Below are 23,715 nucleotides of genomic sequence, written 5' to 3'. Positions count from 1 at the left end.
GTGGACAATTTTCCCATTATGTTTATATTATGGGGATTATTTTAAGACCCTATAACTGATTGATAAAGCTAAATAAATAAAACCAGAGATGAGCACAGTTCATAAACACGTAATTAAATTGCATTTGTAACTTCATTGTTTATTCATAGCAATATGTATAGTGACATCTATGTTGGAGCTGTTATTTGGTTTCAAATATTCCAAATAGGCTATGATAGAATATACCGTGATTTATGTTACAGTTGCACACGAACTAGGCAATGCGATTACGTAGGCAGTATTACGTTTCTTTCTCAATATTTATTTTGCCCATGTTGTTTTTTAAGAAGAGGAATGCTTTTAGACTGATTATTCTGACTACTTACGCACAGACAACTACACTCTAAGAGTTGTATTGGTTAGCCTACAAATGGTGGGCTAATGTAGGATATGTCAGTTAGCAGTGATGTGGGCTATAGATGTATGAGGGTGAAATTATACAACTGAGCGTTTCCCTTTTGGCTTTTTGCTGGTGCGTGAATAGTGAAAAAAGTAAAAAAGTCAAACTTGTTGCATACATTGTTGCAATCTAAATTTTCCTGTTTAAATTCCACATCTTTGTGGTTAATTTCTCACATTGAAAATCTACTCACGTCTTCCACTTTGGAACGGTTGCGCTTGCGCGCATTGGAACCCGGAGCTCTCCAAAGAAGGGTATTAGAAGGTTCGACTTGCCGGTGCCAACGTAAGATTTGACACCAATGGTTAACTTAACATACGTCAATCTGGTCCCGCCTACACCGTGAATGACGTTCCCTACGCCTTTAGGCAAGTCTAACCATTCCATTGCCAACCGCTGCCCGAGTGTTGATTCCGAACCGAGCGCATCTTCAGCTCCAACCCTTTTACGGGTAGAATTTCCATTACTTGAAGTCTTTTTCAATACTGTCGTCCCTGCTATGCATTTCCAGTTGGTGGGAAACACTGAATAACGATTTTACGCCTACTGGCACATTGCAGGTTACTTTGTTGCCTTGTCAACTACGCGTTCCGGACATAATTAATATTTGGTAGTAACAAGTCACCAGATGTTTTGGCATACATCGCCCACAGTTCAACTGGGTCGGGGAATCTGTGCTCCACCTAATTAAACAATGTCTCTATGGATTGGAATACATGTCATCTATTTTCTCTTCTCCACAAAAACATCTTGCGCTTTGGTGAGAAAAAAAGCTGTCGTAGGTTTTACCACCATTTCCATATGGAAGAAATAAAGAAGTGATTACATATCTACACCAAGAGGAATGAGTCGCCTTTTTACAAACATCTTTACGGCCTTAATTGCATCTTTAATTGGGACGGTCAACTACAGGTATGTAGCCTACCGTATGGTTACATACCACGGGGGTCATTGTGTTTACTAAATTGTACTTGGGAAAAGTTATGAGGGATGTTTGCTGTATTACTGCATTAACTAATTTGCTGTGGTGTTCTTTCAGCTACCTGTGTCATATTAAAGTCTCGTTTCACATATTGCAAGAACATCAAAAACGTGTAAACTCCAGTTGTAGGAAATCATGCACGGTAACGTTTACTTTAAATGGAAACATCACATGGCGTTCGCGGCAATTTTATCGCTAGTCGCTACAAACTGATATTGTCAAAATAGGCAGCCGTTTTTCTGTCATATGTTGTTGCATTGTTTTGCACCCAGTGGCATGTTGCGAGGCTGTGATTCGTGAAATGACATTGGAGAAACGCATTCATCAAAGGACAGTGAAGCATGTTTTCCATTCATATCGTTATTACCAATTACTTCAGTTTTAAACTGAACAGAAATTATATCTGCTGGACCACTTTAAATTTCAATTCAACCACTATGTCAGGCTCAATAGTTAAATTCTTCGTTGTATAACTTAATATTGGCAAAGTATAGCCTAAGACGACGTCAGACGTTTATCCGGAGGGCCAGTAATCATGACACAGTTACATCAAGGTGGGCGTTGTCAAGGCAATAACATATGTAAAAAATTGTACGTGAGAGGGAGGGGGGAGAAAGTGCAAGGTATCTATTAGCCACAATCAAACTTCCTGTTGTTACTCTGTTCTACTGTCTACTAATTATATTGTCTGTCATTGAAAGCAATATATCTTATGTTAATATGTTGTAACATGCACTTGCTTCATCTTATCCTTTTCCTTTCTTAGGATGACAGATGCAAAGGAGTATGACTCCAGATCCTCAGGAAGAGGCTCAACTAAGCTGATGTCCCCATCTGACTTCTTGGATAAACTGATGGGCAGAACATCAGGTTATGATGCTAGGATCAGACCCAATTTTAAAGGTATGCCAAATGATCACAGCCCACAAGTTAATTGCACTAGCAGACCATTTTTGGGGAAAAACCCTGTGAGGACCCATCAGATAAATTTCTCCTCTTTCCTTCGTGATGATGGACTTGTCATGCCTTGTGTTTTTTTTACCATTTAAATGTGTGTGAATGTGTCATTGAGCTGCAAAAAGATTAATAGTCCACTTAATTGCTACCAGCCACTTATTGATTAACTCCAACATTGGCAAACATCTTATCTGTGATCTCATCTATCCCTTAGCGGCCTCCTCTCTGCACTATATTTTCACAACACAGGCTGACTAGCACATCAACATTGACATTTAATAATTCACTAGAAAATATGCCATGCATTACACTCCTGTCAAGGCACAGGAACACAGAAGGCACAAAGGATGTTACGAGCACAGACTGCAGGCTGTGAGGCTTCAGACCTCTGGTGGGTTAAGGCTTCTTGTGGGTTTCAATACAGGGATGAGAGAGAGAGAGAGAGAGAGAGAGAGAGAGAGATAGAGAGAGAAAGAGAGAGAGAGAGAGTCAGCATTACCAAAGTTGAGAGCTGACTCTCTGTGAAACAAGCAACGGGCACTTGACCTCTTTGTCATATCGACAGGAGACTATGGGTGAAATGAGCACAGAGCCAGAGTGAACTCGGCCAGAGCAGGCCCCCACAAACAGAGCACAGTAAACACACTGTCAGATTGGTCAACAGCAGCACAGGGTGCTGTGACCGCCTGTGCTGGACCACAGCTCTCTTTTCTTATGAGGGAGAGGGAGGAAAAAAGGCATGCAGACAGCGTCTGAAAGAGACGCTAGTTGAAAGGACCTCAAGTTTCTTTTTGTGCAGGCTGGCATTCTGAAAAAGCGAGAGATAAAAACGCATACGCTATTCTTATCAGCAGAGGAGGCTTGGTAGAGTTGGATGTGACACTGTTAAGTGATAAGAACTAATGGATTATTTTAACGGCTTGAGTATAGGTTTCTAACAGAAGAGTGGTTGCTTACAATGCTTTCGGTGTGGAAATATACAGTACCAGAGCTGCATACTGAGGTGCCAATTTAATGACACACATGTATATCTTGTCAGTGTAACATCATGCACACTCTTAGAATCTAGTAGTAGGTACTGATATAGTGACTAGATATCACTTTCTAGGAGCAAGAGATAAAGCATGAATTTCTTGAGTTACCATTTTTCCCCCCTTTTAACATGATGCTCATTCACCCACCCCACCTTTCCCTTCAACATTACAGCTCTGACCTACATTGATCCACCTGGTTTCTCGTGTGGGTAGTATTTCACTGCAACTGCTGTTGAGTGGCATTGCTTCACAGCTCCGATGAATATTAGCAACACAAAGTCCCATGCAATATTGATAGAGCAAGTAGAAGAGCAGTGAACTCACAAGTAGACATCACACACTGCCGGGGTTGCAGCTGCTTTAATCGCTGAAAATGGTCTCTGCAGACTTGAACATCACACTTCACAAGAAACTGATTAAACAAAGTAAGAAAGGATTTAGCGCTGCTTACGAGAAGTGTATCCAACTATAAGGCCCTTTAAGGCCCTGTCTTTTCTCTGCTGACTCTGTGATGGACTCCCACTGAGAACATAGCAAAGTGACATTCAGAAACAGACTGTCCTATACAGTACTTAGGAGCTTTACATTAGTATTGTGAGAACTGGCTCATTTGTTCAGCCTTGAGTCCATCTGATTCCTGTCTGATTACACATTTAGATTGACATTATTCTGCTATGTGTTTCAGGGATGAAGGGATGATTTTCTGTTTACTTTAAGACTAGATGTTCCTGTGAGCAACATTGAGCTGTAGGAGTGATGTTATTCTTGACCAATGATTGATGATGACAGATGATGCTTATATACAGGTTTACAGGTTTTGGTAACATTTTGCAGACTGCTCCTGCTGATATGCTTCAATAGTGCACATTTCTTTGGATTAGGATTTGGTCATAGGCAATAATATCTTTGAAACTATATTGAAATGATCAACTTACTTTTAAAAGCAATGGAAAGGTCTTTAAATGGAAATCTGCCATTATAATGTGAAAAATGTAAGTCATGTCTCAAAGTGTTAATCTCATAATTAAATAAAATTAGTTTGAAGATTACATAAATGAGAAGATATCCTATCTTTATTCAATGTCATTGTTTAAGACTCAGACTGCTTTTTCTTGGTGTATTCTGTGTAAAGCATTGGCTTACTATAACTCTTTGATCACAAAACAAAATACCATGATCAACCAAATGGACACTCAGGTGTGAAGTATTCAGCCTGCCTGTGTCCATCCAATCATTGCTACATCCATGCCCCTTTAATTGAACTAATTACCCAAACACTTGATGGATTGTTGGCTCCAAGCTATGCCTATGCAATGTATTTGTCAATAATGTGTCAACCAATTGAGAACACACACATCAGTGTGCTAGTGATGGGGGAAAGTGTTGCATGATTATGTTATTGATTTACCTTTGTGGAAAGACATCACAACAGGAAAGTATTGTTTGCTCTCAAATATCTAATTTACCCAAGCAATAGATTTTTATGGTACTTATTAACTTGAATCTGTTTACCCATTGTGTTTTACTAAATGTATCGTTATTCAACTGCAAAACTATGTTATGTTATATTATCATCTCACTCTCATTCCATTTCACAGGTCCTCCTGTAAATGTTACATGCAATATTTTTATCAACAGTTTCGGCTCTGTCACAGAGACCACTATGGTAAGTCCACAGACATCTTGACCTCTCTGCCTCACTGAAAGATATGCCCATGTGTGATTTATCGCCCAACCTGCAGGTCCCCCAGTAAATGTTACCTGCAACATATTTATCAACAGCTTTGGCTCAATAGCAGAAACCACAATGGTGAGTTGGGTAATGCGAGACGCTGCACCATGTCCAGCCTTGCTTCCTACTCTTCCATCAGCCATCAGACAGCATTTTCAGGGCCTGTTGTTTTTTAAAGGATGTTGTTTTAAGCTATTGGTTTTAAAAAATATTTTGAATGTTTAACCCCCCCCCCCCCCCCCCAAAATCCAACTGAGTGATTGTAATCCTGAAAGTCTATTGGCAGAACTAGGACCCATTAAGAGCCCATTTGATGGCATAACTTTCCAACAGTACTTAAGGCAAAATCTAATTGAAATTCCCAGTGCGCTGCAAGAGCATGTGTTAAATTAGTTTTGTTTTAATAATTCAGAGAATGCCAATGAATGATTCACTTTAATTGCATCCAATGCCAGAGGGCATGATGGCTGTAGGCTTGTGATCCAAACAGATTGATTGGTGCAGTGCCTGGATGTAGCCAACTGCTAAAGGGGTAAACAATTGTAGACCTTCTATTCAGCTTAGCTGTTTCATAAGAGATATAACTGAATGTGTGCGATCAATTACACTTCAACAAATACAAATTAAGCTGAGGGATTTTTTTATTAGTCAATATCAACTCAAGCAATAAATTGCCAATATAGCTTTCAATGCTGGCTCAGCACAATATGGAACTGCCAATAAACTTATTTATATAAAAAAACAATGTAAAATCCTGTTTACTTTAAAGGTATTCTCTGTAAATGATCATGTAGTTTTATCATGTGCCATTCATCTTGTGAATTGTGTTTGAAATATTTCAATAATTTACTTTCTACAGTCACAACCAGCAGATTGATATACTGGCTTTATGATGTAGAACACATACAGCATTTGCCACAACTGTTTATCAGCCTAATGGTCTTTATTGTGCTGCCATCAGTGCCCAGAGTTGGCCTTTAGGCTGAACAGCATATCTGCTACTGCTTATGCCATGCATGATTCAATACTAACTGCATCTCAAAATGTAAACCATACCCAGTGGCTTACATCTGCCATTCACCCAGCATTGTCTAGTGTGATCATGAGGCAAATGAACAACACCTTAACAGTGGAGATAACAAGAGAGGCATGTTCTCATAGATCTACTCCAGCATATATACATCCAGAATATAGAATAGAATATAACTGAAATATTCATCAGTTATGAATGGGAAGATTTTGCTCTGCTCATTGTTCAGGGATATCCTCAAACATTTAAAATGTTTTTTTTCTTCAAATTGAACCCCTGGAGTAATTACTTCACCTGTCCCTTCCCTGAACATTAAGTGCTGTTATATTACCAATGGCCCTCAGTGAAGGATCACAACCATTTTCATACTAACCAAAACATGATCACTTTAAATGTCAAGGGAAAGGATTCTCATTGGCACTTTCTCTGCAGGACTACAGAGTAAACATCTTCTTGCGTCAGAATTGGAATGACCCACGGCTCGCCTACAGTGAGTTTCCAGACTCCTCCCTGGACCTAGACCCTTCCATGCTGGACTCGATTTGGAAGCCTGATCTATTCTTTGCCAATGAGAAGGGTGCGAATTTCCATGATGTTACCACTGACAACAAACTTCTGAGAATCTTCAAAGATGGAACGGTCCTTTACAGTATCAGGTTTGTACAGGGTTGATTTTAAACCAACTCAAAAAGATTCGTAAACACAGGGTGATAACATATGGTATTTGGTATTTTGGCATGTTTGAACTTGAAAACTGATGAAGTTACATGCAGTGTATTGTGAGCAGGAAAATGATGACCAATTAGTACAAATTATTTCGTTTGTGCTCAAATGATGATAGGGACATCAAATATAGCCCAGCTTTCCACTCAACTCTGTGAGTATTTTCAAGGTAATTATTTCAGAGAATCAGTCCTAATGGATGTCTGTCTGGAGTGTGTGGTTGTGTATCTCTGAGTCATGCTAATTTATCAATGAAAATCCACTTAAAAATCACTCAAAACACAGAGGAACCCTTCGAAAAACCCAGTAATGATTGAAATCCAGTGATGTACCACATTAAGTGAGTCTGTGGTCTATACTATTGGTGTGGTAACACTCCTGACATAGGACCTGATTTATCATGCAAAATGATTTTGATCTGTGACCATCATTTCCACATTGCCTTCCTTCACAGCACATACAGAGCCCCTAGCTTTGCGAGGCTGACATCGTATGTCTAAATGCATTTTATTGCCATTCTATTCTGCTTATATTGTTGGCATGGTGAAATTGGAATTGGCCTAGTTTTTATAAATACTCCCCATTTTCAATAACTCACCAGAATGCCACAGCCTAAAACCATCAAATGCATTTCCACTTCTATCTATCCCTTTCCATTTCCCACCCCCACAAATTAATTTCTATACTGTAGTATCTCGGAGACACAAATGAATGAAGGCGGCTCAGACATAGGCTAGGCACTTTTATCTATGGTGTATCTGCAGGGCTGACTTAAAGAGATGACTGTGTACCCAGGTGTGGTCTGTCAAGCGGCGGGTAAAAGCGGCGAGGAGACGTGGTTAGCTGAGCTCTCGCTTCATCAAAGGGCTGGGAGTGAGCGGCAGGGCCTCCGAGTACAACATCTCACAGACAATAACGGGCGCTAATGAAAGTGTGATAAGCCCTGGCTGAGGGGAGCCCTACACTCTGTGTGGGAGGACCCTTCAGAGACAGAGATGGCGAAAATATGAGGCCAATAACGGGGCTGTGCTCACCGCGCGCTGAGAGGCACAGGCTCATGTGTGAACACTCCAGATCGGCCCTCTTCCTCTGGGAGGAATAGCAGTCCTCTCTACCAGGTTGTATATTAATGCAACCAAAAATGATTAACAAACACCCTTAGTGCACACGATGAGCACTGGCCAGATAGCCATTCTAATCCTGTCCCAGTAAATGAGATATTTAGTTGGGCAGAGGAACTGGCTCGTTTTTCTTGGACCTAATTACACTTTCTTTATATCTCATGCTGGTTGTTTCTATTCATTGCTGCTTTGCTCAGATGTGGGTTAATGAATTATTTGCTTTATCGCAGGCTGACTTTAATCCTGTCTTGTCCAATGGATCTGAAAAACTTCCCCATGGATGTGCAGACATGCACCATGCAGCTGGAAAGCTGTAAGTACCATCTCCTTGACGGACATTTTTACTTTGGAAAAAAATGTCATTAAATGGATGTATCCATTGTTCAATGTGATGGTTTGCAGTTGGCTACACCATGAACGACTTGATATTTGAATGGAAGGATGATAGTCCTGTGCAGGTTGCAGATGGTCTGACCCTACCACAGTTCATCTTAAAAGATGAAAAAGAACTGGGATACTGCACCAAACATTACAACACAGGTGAGTGCTGTATTTTGGTTCAGTGCAAAAGGCTAGAAGTAATACTTCACAGTAGGGCACTTTGGCAAAAAGCACTAGATGAAAAGACGATAAAATCTTCATGAGGCCTCAGTATTCATTCATGATAACAGATAGTCCAGATCAATAAACAATGTGTTGTGTTCTCAATAGTCCAACTTATTTATCCATCAATGCATTTATGATTATGATTCAACTAAAATAGTTTTGCCGGCCACATATAGTTCTGTATTATCATAAAATTGTCCGAAATTATATCCACCTCGAGCAGTTCCTATTCCAATTTCTGTGTGCCCCCCCAGGTAAATTCACCTGCATTGAGGTGAACTTCCATCTGGAGAGACAGATGGGCTACTACCTGATCCAGATGTACATTCCCAGTCTTCTCATCGTCATCCTGTCCTGGGTGTCCTTCTGGATCAACATGGACGCCGCACCTGCCAGAGTGGCACTGGGCATCACCACAGTGCTCACCATGACAACGCAGAGTTCAGGCTCGCGAGCATCTCTGCCAAAAGTAAGATTCTCTCAGAAAAAATAAATAGGCGTACTGTCATGAACCTGTAGTTTCTCAGTTTTAGCTTCTGTACTGCACAATGTTCTGTCTTTGTCATGTGTGCATGTACCCAATACATATACTTTTATATAATATTACCTCTAGGGGGGAAAACAAAGCATCTGTACCAACACCTAATTCCCCTATGATGAAACAGGCTATCCCATTCCAAATAATACATTCCCAAAACCTGTTTGGTACAAATCAAAGTCACATACATTCAATGATAATAATATTTCATGGACCATGTTTGTGTAGCTTATCTCCTGTTGATGAATGGGGTAATGCATTGTAGCTCATTATTTTGTATTCCGTGTTGTGGCAAAGCACCTCTTCTGACACATAGCTGGCTCATATTCCTGGGGATAGGGAATTGTTCCTCACATCTTTGGGTCTTCAGGAGCACATGCAGAGTGAGTCATCCAGCGATGCTCAATCAAGCCTCCCCCTCATTGGACGGCATATGACCCACGAGCGCCATGCAGAGCCGGCATGAAAGCAAGGCACACTGTTAAATATTTAGAGAGGCCTCTCACAGCACAAGTTCTCAAACAACAAAAGCTCAATATGCAGGAAGTGTACTTAACAGACTCGGCTGTTTTTCCCTCTCTCTCCTCACAATGCAAATGATCTGTCGCCTGGCAAGACACAGGAGCTGTCTTTGTGAGATGAAATGATGGGTGCTCAGAGCTGGAGGCTTTGTCTCCCTTTTTATCAGACAGTGAGCTAGATAAAGACCCACAGCGCCAGATCTACCTAGAGCTTTGAATCATGCACCGAGGCTAGCTAATTAGTTTACCCTTGAACTTGTAATGTACCCATGTTTTATACCCCTGTAATCATTCAATCTGATATGAACATTATCATTGTGAACTGGAGGCAGTCATTATCCCAACAATTCCTAATTGTGATTATTCATTTGTAATAGCCAGAATCACACACAGGAATTAATAGGAGACTGTGGGGGAAATGCTGTTTTTGGGGGTTCATGAATCTATTATTGGTCCATGTCCTATAGTGATCACTCTTGTTCAAGCAAAACATGTTCCACATGATTTAATGTACATTTAGAGAGCCATAATTGAATATTATTCTGATATAATTTGCATTTTAATGGACTACTTGGTAATGTAAAGGTCTACCTGCTAATATGAGATACTGTAATGAAATTCATGATTTCATAATTATGAATAATACAATATACATGATACAATACAACCTTATAGATGACACATGCCAAAAAATGATTTATGTGTCTATTAAAAAATAGATGTTTCCTCTGATTCTGGTGTATAAGATATAGAGGTAGCCTAATCTAAAATACTGGATGACTTAAAAAAAAACATGACTTGATATCCTGAAGTGATGTTAAGTGAAAGAAAAATAATAAGCACAATTTAGAATGAAATAGTGTCTGTGGTGTGATGTCCCCTGTTCATTATTGCATATTTCTGTCTTCTCTTTATTGGCAGGTCTCCTATGTGAAGGCCATAGATATCTGGATGGCCGTGTGCCTCTTGTTCGTATTTGCTGCCCTGCTGGAGTATGCAGGAGTAAACTTTGTCTCCCGGCAACAGAAGGAGTTCCTGCGCTTAAAACGAAGACAGAGAAGAAACAAGGTTGCACCAGTTACTTTCTACATTTAAGCTGCAGAAGTAGAAATGCACAGAAGTTTTTTGAAAGAGCTGTCTCGTCTTGTCACTCAGAGAGAAATAGTATGTGAGAATAGCTTCCTTGTCAGGGAAATGTGGATTTGGCAGGTGCTCAATTGGTTGTTGTTCAAGAAGGAAGTCAACCGTAGCAAGCTAAAAGGATTAGCATTATTGCTACAGACAGAGAGGCATTAGCTTCATCACACACAATTTATGCAACAAGAAGTCTGTACCTTAATGATTATGTATTTCTCTAAAGTCCTACACATTGTTAGAATTTCTGACAAATCTGTTCTCCTTTGATGCCATGTGACATCATTGTCCTTACAGACACAATTGCATATGACTTGTGGTATCAACTATATAGGCCCACCAATTAAGCACAGCCATACAGTAGTAGTGAGCATGAGACACACTTGCCAAAACGCATGCTGCTACCTCAGGCCACTCTGCATGTTAGCTCAGTTAATGAGGGCCTTTCAGCTGTGTGCCCAGAGCCCATTCTCATCAGCCTCAGTGTGAGGGCCACAACACCTGAGACACAGGCCAGTTAATTGAAAATTAAAGACTTGGCTGCTGGCAACTCATTACGGGGAAATGTGGGTACCGTGGAAGTTCATGTTGGAATGTGCTGTTGTTCATAAATTAAAATCGCATGCCTCTCAGTGATAACTGAGAATGTGAAATGGTGTTTTAGTTTCATGTTATGGAACTCTTTTTTTTTCTACCTGTTGCCACTGTTTAGTTTGTCTGCATGGGATCAGTAATGTTATCTAATGTTTTTATCTTGACTTTCCAGGATGACGAGGGTCGTTTGAACTTTTCAGGCTACACCATGGGCCCCTGTCTGCAGATGAAGGATGGTAACGCCATCAAAAGTGCGACGCCGAATGCAGCGCAGGTGGGCCCCACACAGCGGGAGACGGATATCATAAAGAAGAAGTTTGTGGACAGAGCCAAGAGGATTGACACGGTGTCTCGAGCTGCCTTTCCCCTCGCCTTCCTCATTTTCAACATCTTTTACTGGATTACGTACAAAATCATCAGACATGAGGACGTCCACAAAAAGTAGCGCTACCAACCAACGGGATCTGCCAAAAAAGGTAGCGGCTATTGGTTGTCAGTTTCTCTAGGGGGAGGATCGTGTCTGGGACAGGTCGCCAGTGGACTTCTACATAGAGGGGAGCAGTGATGTGAAATTTGTTTTCTCTCTGGGATAACAAATCTGGGTTTAGCTTTCTGAAGAAATGGACAGAGTCCCACACAGTGCAGTGTTTCTGATGAGATGTGATAAGCGTTCAGGAGCCATGGTCTCCAGGATGGTTAAACTGTTTCAACTACTGATGGGCCAAATGTTGTGTGAGATCACCACCATTGTATTATTATTGCATTGAAATGACCAACATTCCGAGAGTTTGTATGAGCAAAACCTAAGATCAGGAAGGTTTGCTTTTTAACGTGAGGTTTCCTATAGTGGATGACTACACCGTTTTCTACAGCTGCACAACAACTGTTTTTACAGACTGATCAGTAAGGCCTAATTTGTCCATTCACAATAGTGAAATACTGCTGTCATTTCTATTAGAAACCTAAAGCCTTAGATATTATACGCAAGATCAAACTGTATGCTTCCTTCCTGTCTTTGTCTTACAGAATGTATTTATTTTTCAAATGTATTTATTATTATTTAATATATGTATTTATTTACTATTTGTCTATTTATTTATGTGCTCATTCATTCATTCATTCATTCATTTATGCACTTTCTTTAAGTTGCACTGTTTGAGCACAATTTCGTGTACTAGTAAACAAAGCTTCCAATATCTCTGGGTTGTATGAATGTTGACGTTCAACAGAGTGTGAGATGTGAATCTATGATAAAATCACACTAAAGGCTTCTGTTTCACTGATTCTTTTCTATCCACGAAAGTAAACTAGCCACTTGTTTTGTCTGCTTTTTGGCATGTGCTGAAATGCTACCATACATAAACACCAAGTCAATTAGAATATTCACAAACCTGTCAGCGGCATTGGACAGTTGTACAAACAACACCACAGAACAATTTTATCAAAATGATATCGCTCTGAAAGAAATAAGCAAGAATAACATCACACTATACAGTAATAGTATTGTCACCACCTTTAAGGGACAAAACTAAAAAGCCTTGATCAGGAGATTGGATTGTTACAGAGATCGTCACAGCATGTATGGTTCACAGAGGTACTTTCCATTTCAAAGTTGAATCATTTTATTTTTGAAATTATATTGACAGTAATGTTGAGTATGTGCATAGCAACTATTTAAGTGTCTCTGAGAAGGCAACCTGCAGAGGACGAGTTAAAGAAAACCTGAGGTATCTCAATAAATTGAGTTAATAATCCAGGAATAAATGTATGTTAATAAACTCTCACAGACAAATAAGTTTAATGACCTGCGATTTCAGATGCTTAATTTTGCTACAGATATTCAAGAATTGGTATAGAATCCTTGTGTTCAAACACAGCCATCAGCACCACGATCCGACTGGCTGGGAAGAAAGTGAGAGATGGTCAAACTGCCTGCTGTCTGATCCTCTTACCTGGCCAATGAATCACTCGCCTCGCTGGCGCATGGGGCTGCTGGGGGTCAGCACAAGTGACATGGACGTGAGGCGACATGGAGAGAAGGCTAATATTGGATAATGGGCTTCACAGCTGGCCACAGTGATCCAGCAGCAGGGAGCATTTACCTGCACGGACACCACCTGAATGGAAAATGCCAGAATGGCTTCAGTGAGACGAGACAGCGATTATGTCAGACACACACAGAACAAGATAACTGGTAACTCCTCCAAAGTGGGCCCCTGCAGTAATTACACATCAGTGGCCTGTTTGGGTTCTCTTTTTTTTTAACCTTCTCTCGTAGGCTACTGCTTTTTTCTGTTGAAAGTTCTATTCCAGATACCTCATTCTACTTGTATAAGGCTACACCAAGCAAACTAAACTCAAATGATGTTTACTCTATAATGTAGACCAAAATGTGTTGTATTTTTCCCTCTTATGCCGTATAGTTGATCAATAAAAAATATATTGCAATGAACCAAAAGGTATATTTCCTTACCTGTGCCTGTCTTCATTCTGCAAGTCTGAAGACCATAGTACAATTATATCACATGCAAAATACAATACAGTTATGCTTTAGATGTATATATGGCAGCATAGAAGTTTGCTGTCAAACTGTACATACCAGTATTCTCTTTAATACCTTAAAAGAAAAATATATACACATATCCTAATCCTAAACAAGGTTTCTGTTGCTGTAGCTTGCAAGGACAAATGAAAAGAGCAGTAATGTTTCTCATATGTAAGGCTAAAAGGCTAATACATGCTTAAAAGGCTATTACAATCCTCAAGAGGACATGAAGGTATGTTTCCCAAGGAGAGAAACCTACATGACAAAGCATCATTTTAACAAGGTCAAGTTCATCCTCATATGTGCAGACATGCTATTTCAGAGGGAAATGCATTCTAATAGAGCATACAGTACTTGTCATGCTTGCCCTTTACAAATGCCTCTTTTCAATTTATTAGGTATGTGGTCAATATCTAGAAGAAATACATATAAAGTCAAATTAGGGCGTTTTAGGTGTGCATAATATTAAAACCATCTTATTTGAGACTAAATGTTATATGAAGTAAGAATTCTTTCACTTATTTCAATTCTCAGCATCAACACACTAAGCTCTTCTTGCTTATTTGGAAAGCACACTTGTGTTTTAAATGAGTTTGACCTATAGGCCTACTGCCATAAAAAAAGAGACCTTCAACTAAGCTTAAAGAGTCAGTGACCCAGAGACTACGACTGTATCCATAGAGACTACTCCTATACCACTGCTTATGTCACTCAGCATCTGTGTTACTCATAAGCTGCTGGATACATTTTTATTCATGTTCACCACTGCTTCTGCTAAATGGGCAAGGTTGCTTTGCCGCAGCTTCGGCTCAGCAGCAAAAATAGTACCCTACATGCATGACATTAAATATTCCTTAGGTAAAAAGAAAAGCACAGCAAGTTGAGCAGCAATGAGAGCAACGACCACCTTACAAAAATAAAAAAATAAAGAGGTCTGAGTAAGCAGACACAGGCTGTGAAACAGCTCTTTTCTGCAGATAAGAAATAATACGTTTATGTCAGTAAGTAAGTTCCCTGATATTACTGAAACTATTTTTGTGGATGGTTCCTGCACTTTAGACAGTCTGCTCAAATGTAAAGGAAAATAGCACATCAATGCAATGAAAAATGGATGGATGCGTGAAAAAAGATGAGGTAGTAGTAACAATCTCAGAACGCTGCTGAAGAGGTTCTAATGCATGGCTATTTTGTTTGTACTACAAAAGAAAGCCTTTTGTACATGAAGTTCCTGAGGCGTCATGTGAAATGCTTGAACCAGTGGAACAACAAGCAAGCAATGCTGAGATAACATCGGTTTCTGAGATAACATTTCTATCTATAAACTAATATGAACTTTAACTCAAAAACTGTCTAAATGGTCCAGCCCAACAGAGGCAGACCATTAAGTCTGGAAAAAATGATAATGAAGGCATTTCACACTTGAGTTTGGTTGGTGCTGGCATCGGAGTGCCATAGCTATACAGTGACTATATTTAGTGATGTCTTTAGCATGCACAGTATTATTCAAGGTCTCCCCAATATGCTGTGAGGTCTGATTGTAGTGTTCATGTTCAAATGGACCCAGCCCATTTCCATCTGACCAGTGCTTCAGAGCCCAATGGGGCCCATTACCTGACAGAGGCATTGGCAGTGTGCTGGCGACGGAGGAGGGAGTTTATCTCCAACAGGACCAAGTGGCACAGACAGATGGAGACACAGCAGCTCCTGGCTCAGTCACAACACAGCCTCACACACACACACACACACACACACCAAAGTCCCCCTGGGCTAACTTCTCAAAGCAGGGGCCAAAACCACAAATGAAAGGACACCCACCCACACAAACATTCATACACATTCACACACACACACACACACACTCATGTGCACACACACACACAAAACACACACAAACACACACACACACACACACACACACACACACACCTCTCCTACATTCTCCTTGCACTACTTTTTCATCACACAACACAAGTAGAATTGTATAGGAAAAAGCATTATTGATGAGATGCGCTTTAGCAACACCACAACCACCATCAAAAGCAGATTGCCTTTTCTACCACAGGTGTTGAGCCAGAAGCATATTGCTGATGAAAATCAATGAAATGTGGATCCAGAACATCTTCCAGAGAGAGAGAAGGGCCTGAGACAAAGCACACAGCACCAAAGCTTTATTCTAAAACACAAGGCAGAGACAAAGGAGCTAGCGCTGCTTATGAAAGGAACAGTGGCGTTCCCAGAGGGCTTCACACAAACACACACAAGCCATCTGCAGATGCCAGAGGGCTGGGGCGAGGGAGTGTGGCTGACGAATGTCACCAAAATGTTAGAGGTGTGAACCCCATGAGAAGTTCATCAGAGGGGGCGACGGCAGCAGTGCATTAGTCTGGCTCCCCACGCGGCTCCCCAGGGGCGACCTGTCTGCAGAGAGCTCTTCCAGGTGAATGTCACCACCGCAAACATCCCCCCACCAGGTTGGACGGAGTACCAGGAGAATACCCAGCATTCACTCAAGATCACATGAAGGGGCCAAAGAGACTTTTCTGAAAGGATTCGGACAAACAGCACTGCAGTGGCTGAGCTCTCTCTCTCTCTCTACTGCGTCCCAGTTAAACGGAGTAAAAGTGCTGCTGTGTGGAGTACAGGACAGTTCATGCCGTTGTTTGTGTGAGAAACCTCAAACTCATCAGTAAGAGGGCGACACTACGAAGTGAATACAGATCTGGCCTCTGTTCCCAGGAGCACGTCTACATCCACCTTCTGCTGAACCTGAAGCACACTCTCGACCAACGAGCAATAGCGCTCCATCACCACAAGGGGGCCCACCCTCCTCTTGCTCCCCTCAATGTCCCTGTGCCACTCCTCTCGCCGTCTCTGGAGCTCGTCCACCGCTGGCGGAGCCGGGGCTGGGGCTGCTCCTTCTCCTCCTGGCCCCCCGCTGCTCCCCCTCCTCTGGCAGGCAGTGAGGAGGCTGGACAGTCCATCCCTCAGGGCCAGCACCTCGTTCTCCAGGGAGCAGCCCACATCCTGAGCCCGCACCCCTGATCGGTCCTTCCTCAGGGGCTGGATGTGGTAGGAGGCTGGGAGGAAGTCACACAGAGAGTGCAGAAATCTGAGCAGAGCAAACTGGCCTCTGGAGGGAGAGAGGAAGGAGACAGAAAAGCAGGCACAGCACACCCGCAGTCAGAAAGGCAATCTAGAGAGGATTGCATCAAATGCAGTCACTGGTGCTGTACTGACTTCTTGGGATGTATTTCAGAACCAGACATGTTTTTTTCTAAGAAATATTCTATAACACTCTTACTGTACCAGATCACTCAATTAGAAAGCTGCACCTGCAATAGATGACCAGTTCTCCCAAGAAGGGGCTCTTCTGTTGCCAGTGAAAGACCAGAGCAGCAGATGGTCCTGCTGGGTTGGACAGAAGGTACTGGGGACTTCTCTCCACTTTCTCACACCCCAATGCTTCCTGCAACCACTGGCTCACATCACACAAGGTGTGGTCTGGGGAGTAGATCTGGAAGGACCATGAGTCCAAGAATGCCAAGAGGCTCAGAAGGTCCTCTCTAGATTCATCTAAAACACAAAATAAGACATCATGCACTGTAATTGTTGTTGTTGTTGTTGTTGCTATAGTATTGCTATAAAGATATTATTTTTCCCCCATTTGGTCATGAAAAAACAGCACAGAATCCAATGATCATACAACTGGTACAAGTAGGAAGCTTCCCTATTTCATAAAGATGGTAACAGCACTTACGCCACAGTTAGGAGCATGCCTCAACAAGACATCCCACTTGTATGTACATGTAAATGTAAATGTGCAGTGTGCTGCTATACCTCTGTGGACTGCAGCGTGCAGCGGGCTGGGCTGGAACACGTCCGTCATGCTGAGGGAGATCTGTCCACACTGGAGTGCCTTTGGAGCCTGGGGCCTGACACAAGCTGGTGACACCTCTTTGAGGACGTAATGGAGCATGACAGGGCATTTGACAGGACCACAGGTCAGAAGAGGGGTCAGCTCACAGACGGCGGTCAGCGCCAGCTTCTTCAGCATGCCTCCACCGCCACTCCAGCTGCTGCCCTCCGCCTGGTCCGGCCTCCTCCTCTTGGCCACAGGCTCGGGAGGAGACGAGGGGTGGGCGGCAGGGACCCAGTGGGCACGACTCTGGGTCTGGATAACTGTGGCAGCCTGGCCCTGAGCTGTCTCCAGTAGTAGGGAGATGGAGGCACTCTCAAGCAATCTGGCAAAAATAAACATCCAAAAGTCTTTAGCACAGTTAAGTAGTACATAAGCTTTCCACTAGGCTGCCTGATGCTGGAGAGCTCCTCCATCACGACACGTGTAAAGGTGAAACTGACACGGTCCTCAGAGTTAGTGGAGAGTTGGGGTCACAGTGAGACCTGCTGGTCCTCATCACATGACAAGCTCGCACCCGACAGCTCAGGGCGCCTCTTGATGTGATTGCGGAGGCAAAGCAAGGCAGGACTATGATTGTACCACAGCTGAAGCCTCAAAAGAATTCAGAAATAAAGAAATAAATACAAGAGCTCTGAGGGGAGACACTGTTGCCATGGTAACGAGGTGGGCATGCTGTAGTAGAGCCTTTTTTGGGATCTTTTTTTTTTTGCCTTGAAGACAGCCTTCATTTATATGTTCACATCCACGTGAAGTGGCCACGAACTTGCCATGAGAGATATTTGTGCATCTCTAAATAAGGTTTACCCACTTCCAGCAAAAACATGAGATTAATTTTGACTGATAATTGTAAATCAGCGGAAACTAATTTAGTTTTGTCTTGCATGGCCTGTTCACCCACTCTACACAGGTGATTAAACAAAGCCCATTGCACATTATACATACATTACATTCTTTCAATATCTATATTAAATAAAAAAATCTAGTCAACTAAACTGTAAAAGAATATGTGTGCGGTTCATTATGGAACAGGGGAGCTATGCTCTCATTAGTTTTTTTCAAATGGATAACATCAAAGTGTAGTAAAGAACAAATGAAAAGTTTTGTAAAAACATCAAAACAGTCCGTAAGCACATTGCTGATGATTACTGTCTGTTGCTGGAAGCATTTCCAACAATAGACAAAAGTATTTCTAATTCTATAAAAGAAACAAAGAAACTTTAGAATCTTTGAAAATTGTACATCTCTCATATAACACCTCTTGCAGGATAGAATCACACTAACTCTGTCCAACTCTGTTGGCAGAAGAACAAGCAACTCTGTTGCTGTCAAAGAAGCAGTCAGAAGTCTCCAGCCCCTTCTAAAATGTGAATGCTTTCTGACCTCAAGCAGAAGGTGACAGCAGAGCCGAAAAACTGACAGCTGGCGGATGACATTCATAGGAGCCACGCATGATTGGACACAATTAGCAGAGTCTGTATCATTATCACAGAGTCAAGGCCAGTGTTCTGGTACAGATCAAGCTAATGATTCACACTGTTTGCTAAACGAAGAGAAAATGGAGTCGAGTCAAGCTAATTACTACCAAGTGATTTGGAATGAGACATTCCACAAGGCTTCTAGCTCAGGCTTAATTTGATTTTTGGCCCGCAATGCTCATAATGAATGGAAAACAGGCTGCAAGATCTGAGCCTTGTCTGATTGGGGTGTAAACATTAGAAACAAAAAGAGTGTGTGTGTGTGTGTGTGTGTGTGTGTGTGTGTGTGTGTGTGTGTGTGTGTGTGTGTGTGTGTATGTGTGTGAGTGAGAGAAAGAGAGAGAGAGAGAGAAAGACAGAAAGAGAAACAGAGAGAGAGAGAAAGATCATTAGAGGACAAGGAACCTACATGGCATCTTCTTTTGTTAAGATCACTCCTACAACCAGGCAGTCTTCAATGACTCGGTGCCAGAGTTTCTCCACCAGAAAGGGCTGCTGCTCTGACTCAGGCTGCATCCTCTCCTCCTGCAGCGCCTCCTCTCCCTCATCAGCATCTTCCCACAGCGACACCAAACCTTCCTATGCCCCCCACACAAACACACACACATACATACACACACACACGTCCAATACAGCACTACATATGCCATGCTCAGCAAATCACAGCCCATAAAAGCTATGTGTTTTCAAGTGAACAAAAAAACTGACATTTTATATGCCTTAGACAGAATACTGCTGTGCTGAACAGAATTGTAATGTTGCCCAGGGTGGAACAAAGAATGAGGAGTTTAAAAAAAGGTTGCGAAACATATTGGAACATGAGACATGAAAGAGCAGGTTCACTGAAGAGCAACCGAACCTGTTCTGTCTTTGATATGATGTGCTCTCTTCCAGACACCAAATCTGCCAGAGCATCAGTGGACTGCAGAAGCACCCTCTCTTTGACATCAACATCTCTCTGAAGGTCTTGGAGCAAGGTCAGGCCACTCTAAGGATCAAAGAAAAACACAGGGCATGTGTGTGGGAAAAGGCATGCACTGGGTAGAGGTTTCAACACTGCTGAGGGGACTTTGTACAGAAAGAGTGAAAACCTTACTCTATTAATCATGATCTAATGGAACATGTTTGCTTTACATTGTTTTGTTGCTCAATGGGCCGTAATAAATTACGATCCTTTACATATACATTTACATACAGGTGTGGCTTTTGACGAATTGTTATGAACTATACATTACATTATAGTTCACTTTTAAAATATGTAGAAATGACCTGATAGAGCTCGACAGAGCTTACCTGTAGTCTGGATTCTAATGCTTGTATGGTGCAAAGGTAATTTCCTTGAGCAGCATCTGAAGTTTCAGATTCCTCACTGATCTCGCCACGGCCACACTAAACACAGAATGCACTCACATTAGCATTCAGCAGGGAAAACAATACAAAGAGACGGCTTAGAGCAATCTAAACTCACAGAGTACATTGTGCCACAGAGGTCTGTCATAATGAAGTTTGTTACGGTGTCAGCGGGATTCTGGTCATGAAACACCAGGAGGATCTGGTCAGTCCCATAGCCAACAAAGTCATCAATGAGTACTGAACTCACCCCAGACCAGCAGGCCGCAACCTGAGGAAAACAACCCATAAAAACACAATCATCCATAACTGGTACTAATACCATGACAGGTTTACACGTCAGCATTTTTTTTGTTGAGAGGAAAGGCAGTGGAGGTAGGACAGTGAGTTGTCATTTTTTTGGGCACAGTTCTTAGGAGTGCAGGTGTGCATTACAAGGTTTTCACTAAATGTCTTCAGAAGGTACACTCAGCGGTTGTGTTCATAATAGCAAAAACACTTTGCTACATCTGTGGTTATACCCAAGTGCGTTAGAGTGCATCCAAAACAAACAAGTGCAAAAAGTCTACTAAAAGGTACTGTGCAATTTTCCATTCGAGGTTAGGGTTAGTAAAAAAAACATTCACCAAAGGTTTTGGAGTCCATTTTTCTAATACACAGTGTTATATACAAGAAAGAAAAAGAAAAAAAAACATACTGCTCTTATCAAGTACCTTTTGACTCGTCAAACTTCACAGTTACTCATTTAGCAGACACTTTTATCCAAAGCGACTTACAAAATGAGGAATAACATTCAAGTTTCACTGCAAAGGAGACCTTAGGTAACAACAAATAAGAGTGGGCCAAAGGTTCCATCGACTTCACTACTAACTTGACCACAATTGCACATGAAATAAGACAACAGAGATTCATAAAAAGTACTGCAAGCTGTGCAACAGTACCTGAAATGTGTCTTTCCAAACAGCACACACATTTCCTTGGTTGAAAGAGACAACGAACACTAGCCCACTGTTCCCAATGGTGGCCATCTTGATGCATTCAGGTTCTTCAAATGGCAATTGGCAGACTTCTTTGAGTTTTCCATTCTCAAAACAGACCAACTGTTTTTTATTTGTGGCTACCACCATGTTCACGTTCATGTGCCCTTTGACCTCCTCTGCAGAAACCACCAGAGAACACTGTACGACAGAACTGTATGTATTTGGAATAATGCATGTTCCATTGATCACCTTTCCATCCTCAACTGAGTAACCAACTATTTTGTTATCTTTACAAACACTGATTTGACCATTCACTTCTTCCTTTGAATGTATTTGTGAGCCTAATACAATCACATCACTGCATAACTCTCCCAAAAAAACAACAGACATCTGAACAGCAATACTTCTGACTTTGCTGGTCTGTGCTGATGCATAATGTACTATGTTCTCATGTGTCCATAGAACAGTGGGGCCTTGGAATATTGTGACACCATCTTGCAGTTCATACTGGGAGTTAAATTCCACATGGAGCTCTGCTTTAGTAGAGCTTGTTAATGTGATGAGTTTATACTTGTAACAAGACAATTTCGGCTTCCATAGTCTTAGCAAAAGGCAAGGCACCACAATTTTCTTTCTCACATCTAAAGCTGTGGAGCAACAAACTACATCTACATCTGCAGAGCTGTCCTTGTATATAGGTGTGTCACCATTCCGTGACGTAAAACAGTTTGTTTCCTTTGTGAATGACAACCTCAGACATGTGAGCTCTGATTTCTTCCGACTGTCGCCATCTTGATGGGAGTATCTGCACCGAAATGAAAGGATGTCACCATTAAAGGTGATCAGCTTTGTGTATTGCTTTCCTTGAGTCATCACAAGTCTTAAAAGAGCCAACAGCAGTTCCACTGATTGGCCATCTTTGTGTGATCCACCATCTGAAAGAGACAGTACTTATGTTTAAGAATTGATACCATTAAAGAGTAGATGTGATTGCTAGGAAATCTCGTCAGAATATATGCACTTGTTTTGGTTTGTTTCCCATTGATTTCGTAGGCTACATGTTTTTTAGGTCAGTGTTTTTCAAACGTTTTTGTGCCACGGCACACTTTTGACACTTAAAATGTCCCACCGCACACTAACATCCTGTGTGAAGAAAAAATAAACATACTATAGCCTAAAATTTCAAATAATACACAGATATGGCCTTATTATGGCTTCTATGCAAGACCTGCTCAATAAAACAAGCGCCCTCTGTTTTATTTCTAGGTGACTATATCTAATTTAATTGTTGTTATGAACTGGATATGTGATGATTCTGTGAATACTGGATATGGGGCCCCCGTTGTACAATGCCTGCATACCACAAATAGTGCAATTATACAATCAATGAGAGCATGTGGTTATAAATTCTTTGATGCAACAGTTGCTTTTCTGGACCAGTGAGTGACATTTGGGTAATTTTCTGCGGCACACCTGATGATCTCTCACGGCACACTAGTGTGCCCCGGCACAGTGGTTGAAAAACACTGTTTTAGGTCATTAGACGAGGGTGATGATTAGCTGCTAGCTAACTTGTGAACCACTGGCAAGGGATGGAGGCGAACAGTTTTCAGTAATGGGGAATGGGATGTCCAGATAAAGAAATTGGGAAACAGACGTGGTGACATGCTAGTATGCAGCAACCATAGACTGTAGCCTATATATAGTCTATGGCAGCAACTATCTTATTAACCATCACGATTGTAGATTGTTAGCTAGCTAGCTATGTGCTCATGCCGTTATAATGCAACGAGGTTAACACAAATTAATGTAAACGTAATAGCCATATTTAAAACAAAAACTCACCAGAGCCAAGTTATGATTTGTAGTTACTGAAACTCTTCTACGTGATCGTACTACACTGTAACATACGTACTACAATTTAGTAGTATTAACTTAATTTCCATCACAAGCGACAGAGCTCTAGAACTACCACTCAAAGCAGCGCGCCACAATCTGTCAGTGGGCTGAACTTTTTCACTGTGGGCTGAGCCGA

General features: G+C 41.6%; 2 protein-coding genes across 3 annotated transcripts; one reads left to right on the top strand and one right to left on the bottom strand.

Moving 5' to 3' along the window:
• The first annotated feature begins 1,283 nt into the window (after window positions 1–1,283).
• Window positions 1,284–11,856, top strand: glra2 (glycine receptor, alpha 2). Of its 2 annotated transcripts, none has more exons than XM_076262612.1 (9): window positions 1,284–1,351; window positions 2,188–2,324; window positions 5,155–5,222; window positions 6,607–6,830; window positions 8,249–8,331; window positions 8,421–8,558; window positions 8,879–9,093; window positions 10,605–10,751; window positions 11,584–11,856. In XM_076262612.1, the coding sequence occupies exons 1-9, from the start codon at window positions 1,284–1,286 to the stop codon at window positions 11,854–11,856; spliced, it is 1,353 nt and encodes a 450-aa protein (XP_076118727.1). The 2 variants fall into 2 exon arrangements, with proteins under 2 accessions (XP_076118727.1, XP_076118728.1); XM_076262613.1 differs by lacking the exon at window positions 1,284–1,351 and adding an exon at window positions 11,324–11,333 and having other exon boundaries at window positions 2,246–2,324; window positions 11,549–11,856.
• Window positions 11,857–16,108: 4,252 nt separating this feature from the next.
• On the bottom strand, window positions 16,109–23,653 carry fancb (FA complementation group B). Its single transcript, XM_076262610.1, has 9 exons — window positions 23,526–23,653; window positions 21,642–22,615; window positions 20,819–20,971; window positions 20,644–20,739; window positions 20,210–20,338; window positions 19,760–19,929; window positions 17,794–18,197; window positions 17,289–17,529; window positions 16,109–17,086 (listed from the first exon to the last, which is right to left on the bottom strand). Exons 2-9 carry the CDS (start codon window positions 22,551–22,553, stop codon window positions 16,657–16,659), a joined length of 2,535 nt encoding a protein of 844 aa, XP_076118725.1. The 5' UTR covers window positions 22,554–22,615; window positions 23,526–23,653; the 3' UTR covers window positions 16,109–16,656.
• Between the last annotated feature and the right edge of the window lie 62 nt (window positions 23,654–23,715).

The sequence above is a fragment of the Alosa pseudoharengus genome, unplaced genomic scaffold, assembly GCF_046254945.1.
Source record: "Alosa pseudoharengus isolate Yale_2024_CS ecotype anadromous, Long Island Sound unplaced genomic scaffold, YU_APseudo_1.1 YU_APseudo_1.1_scf_3, whole genome shotgun sequence".
Taxonomy (NCBI): domain Eukaryota; kingdom Metazoa; phylum Chordata; class Actinopteri; order Clupeiformes; family Clupeidae; genus Alosa; species Alosa pseudoharengus.
The sequence above is the reverse complement of the archived record's forward strand: the minus strand, read 5'-3'. Positions and strand labels throughout refer to the sequence as shown.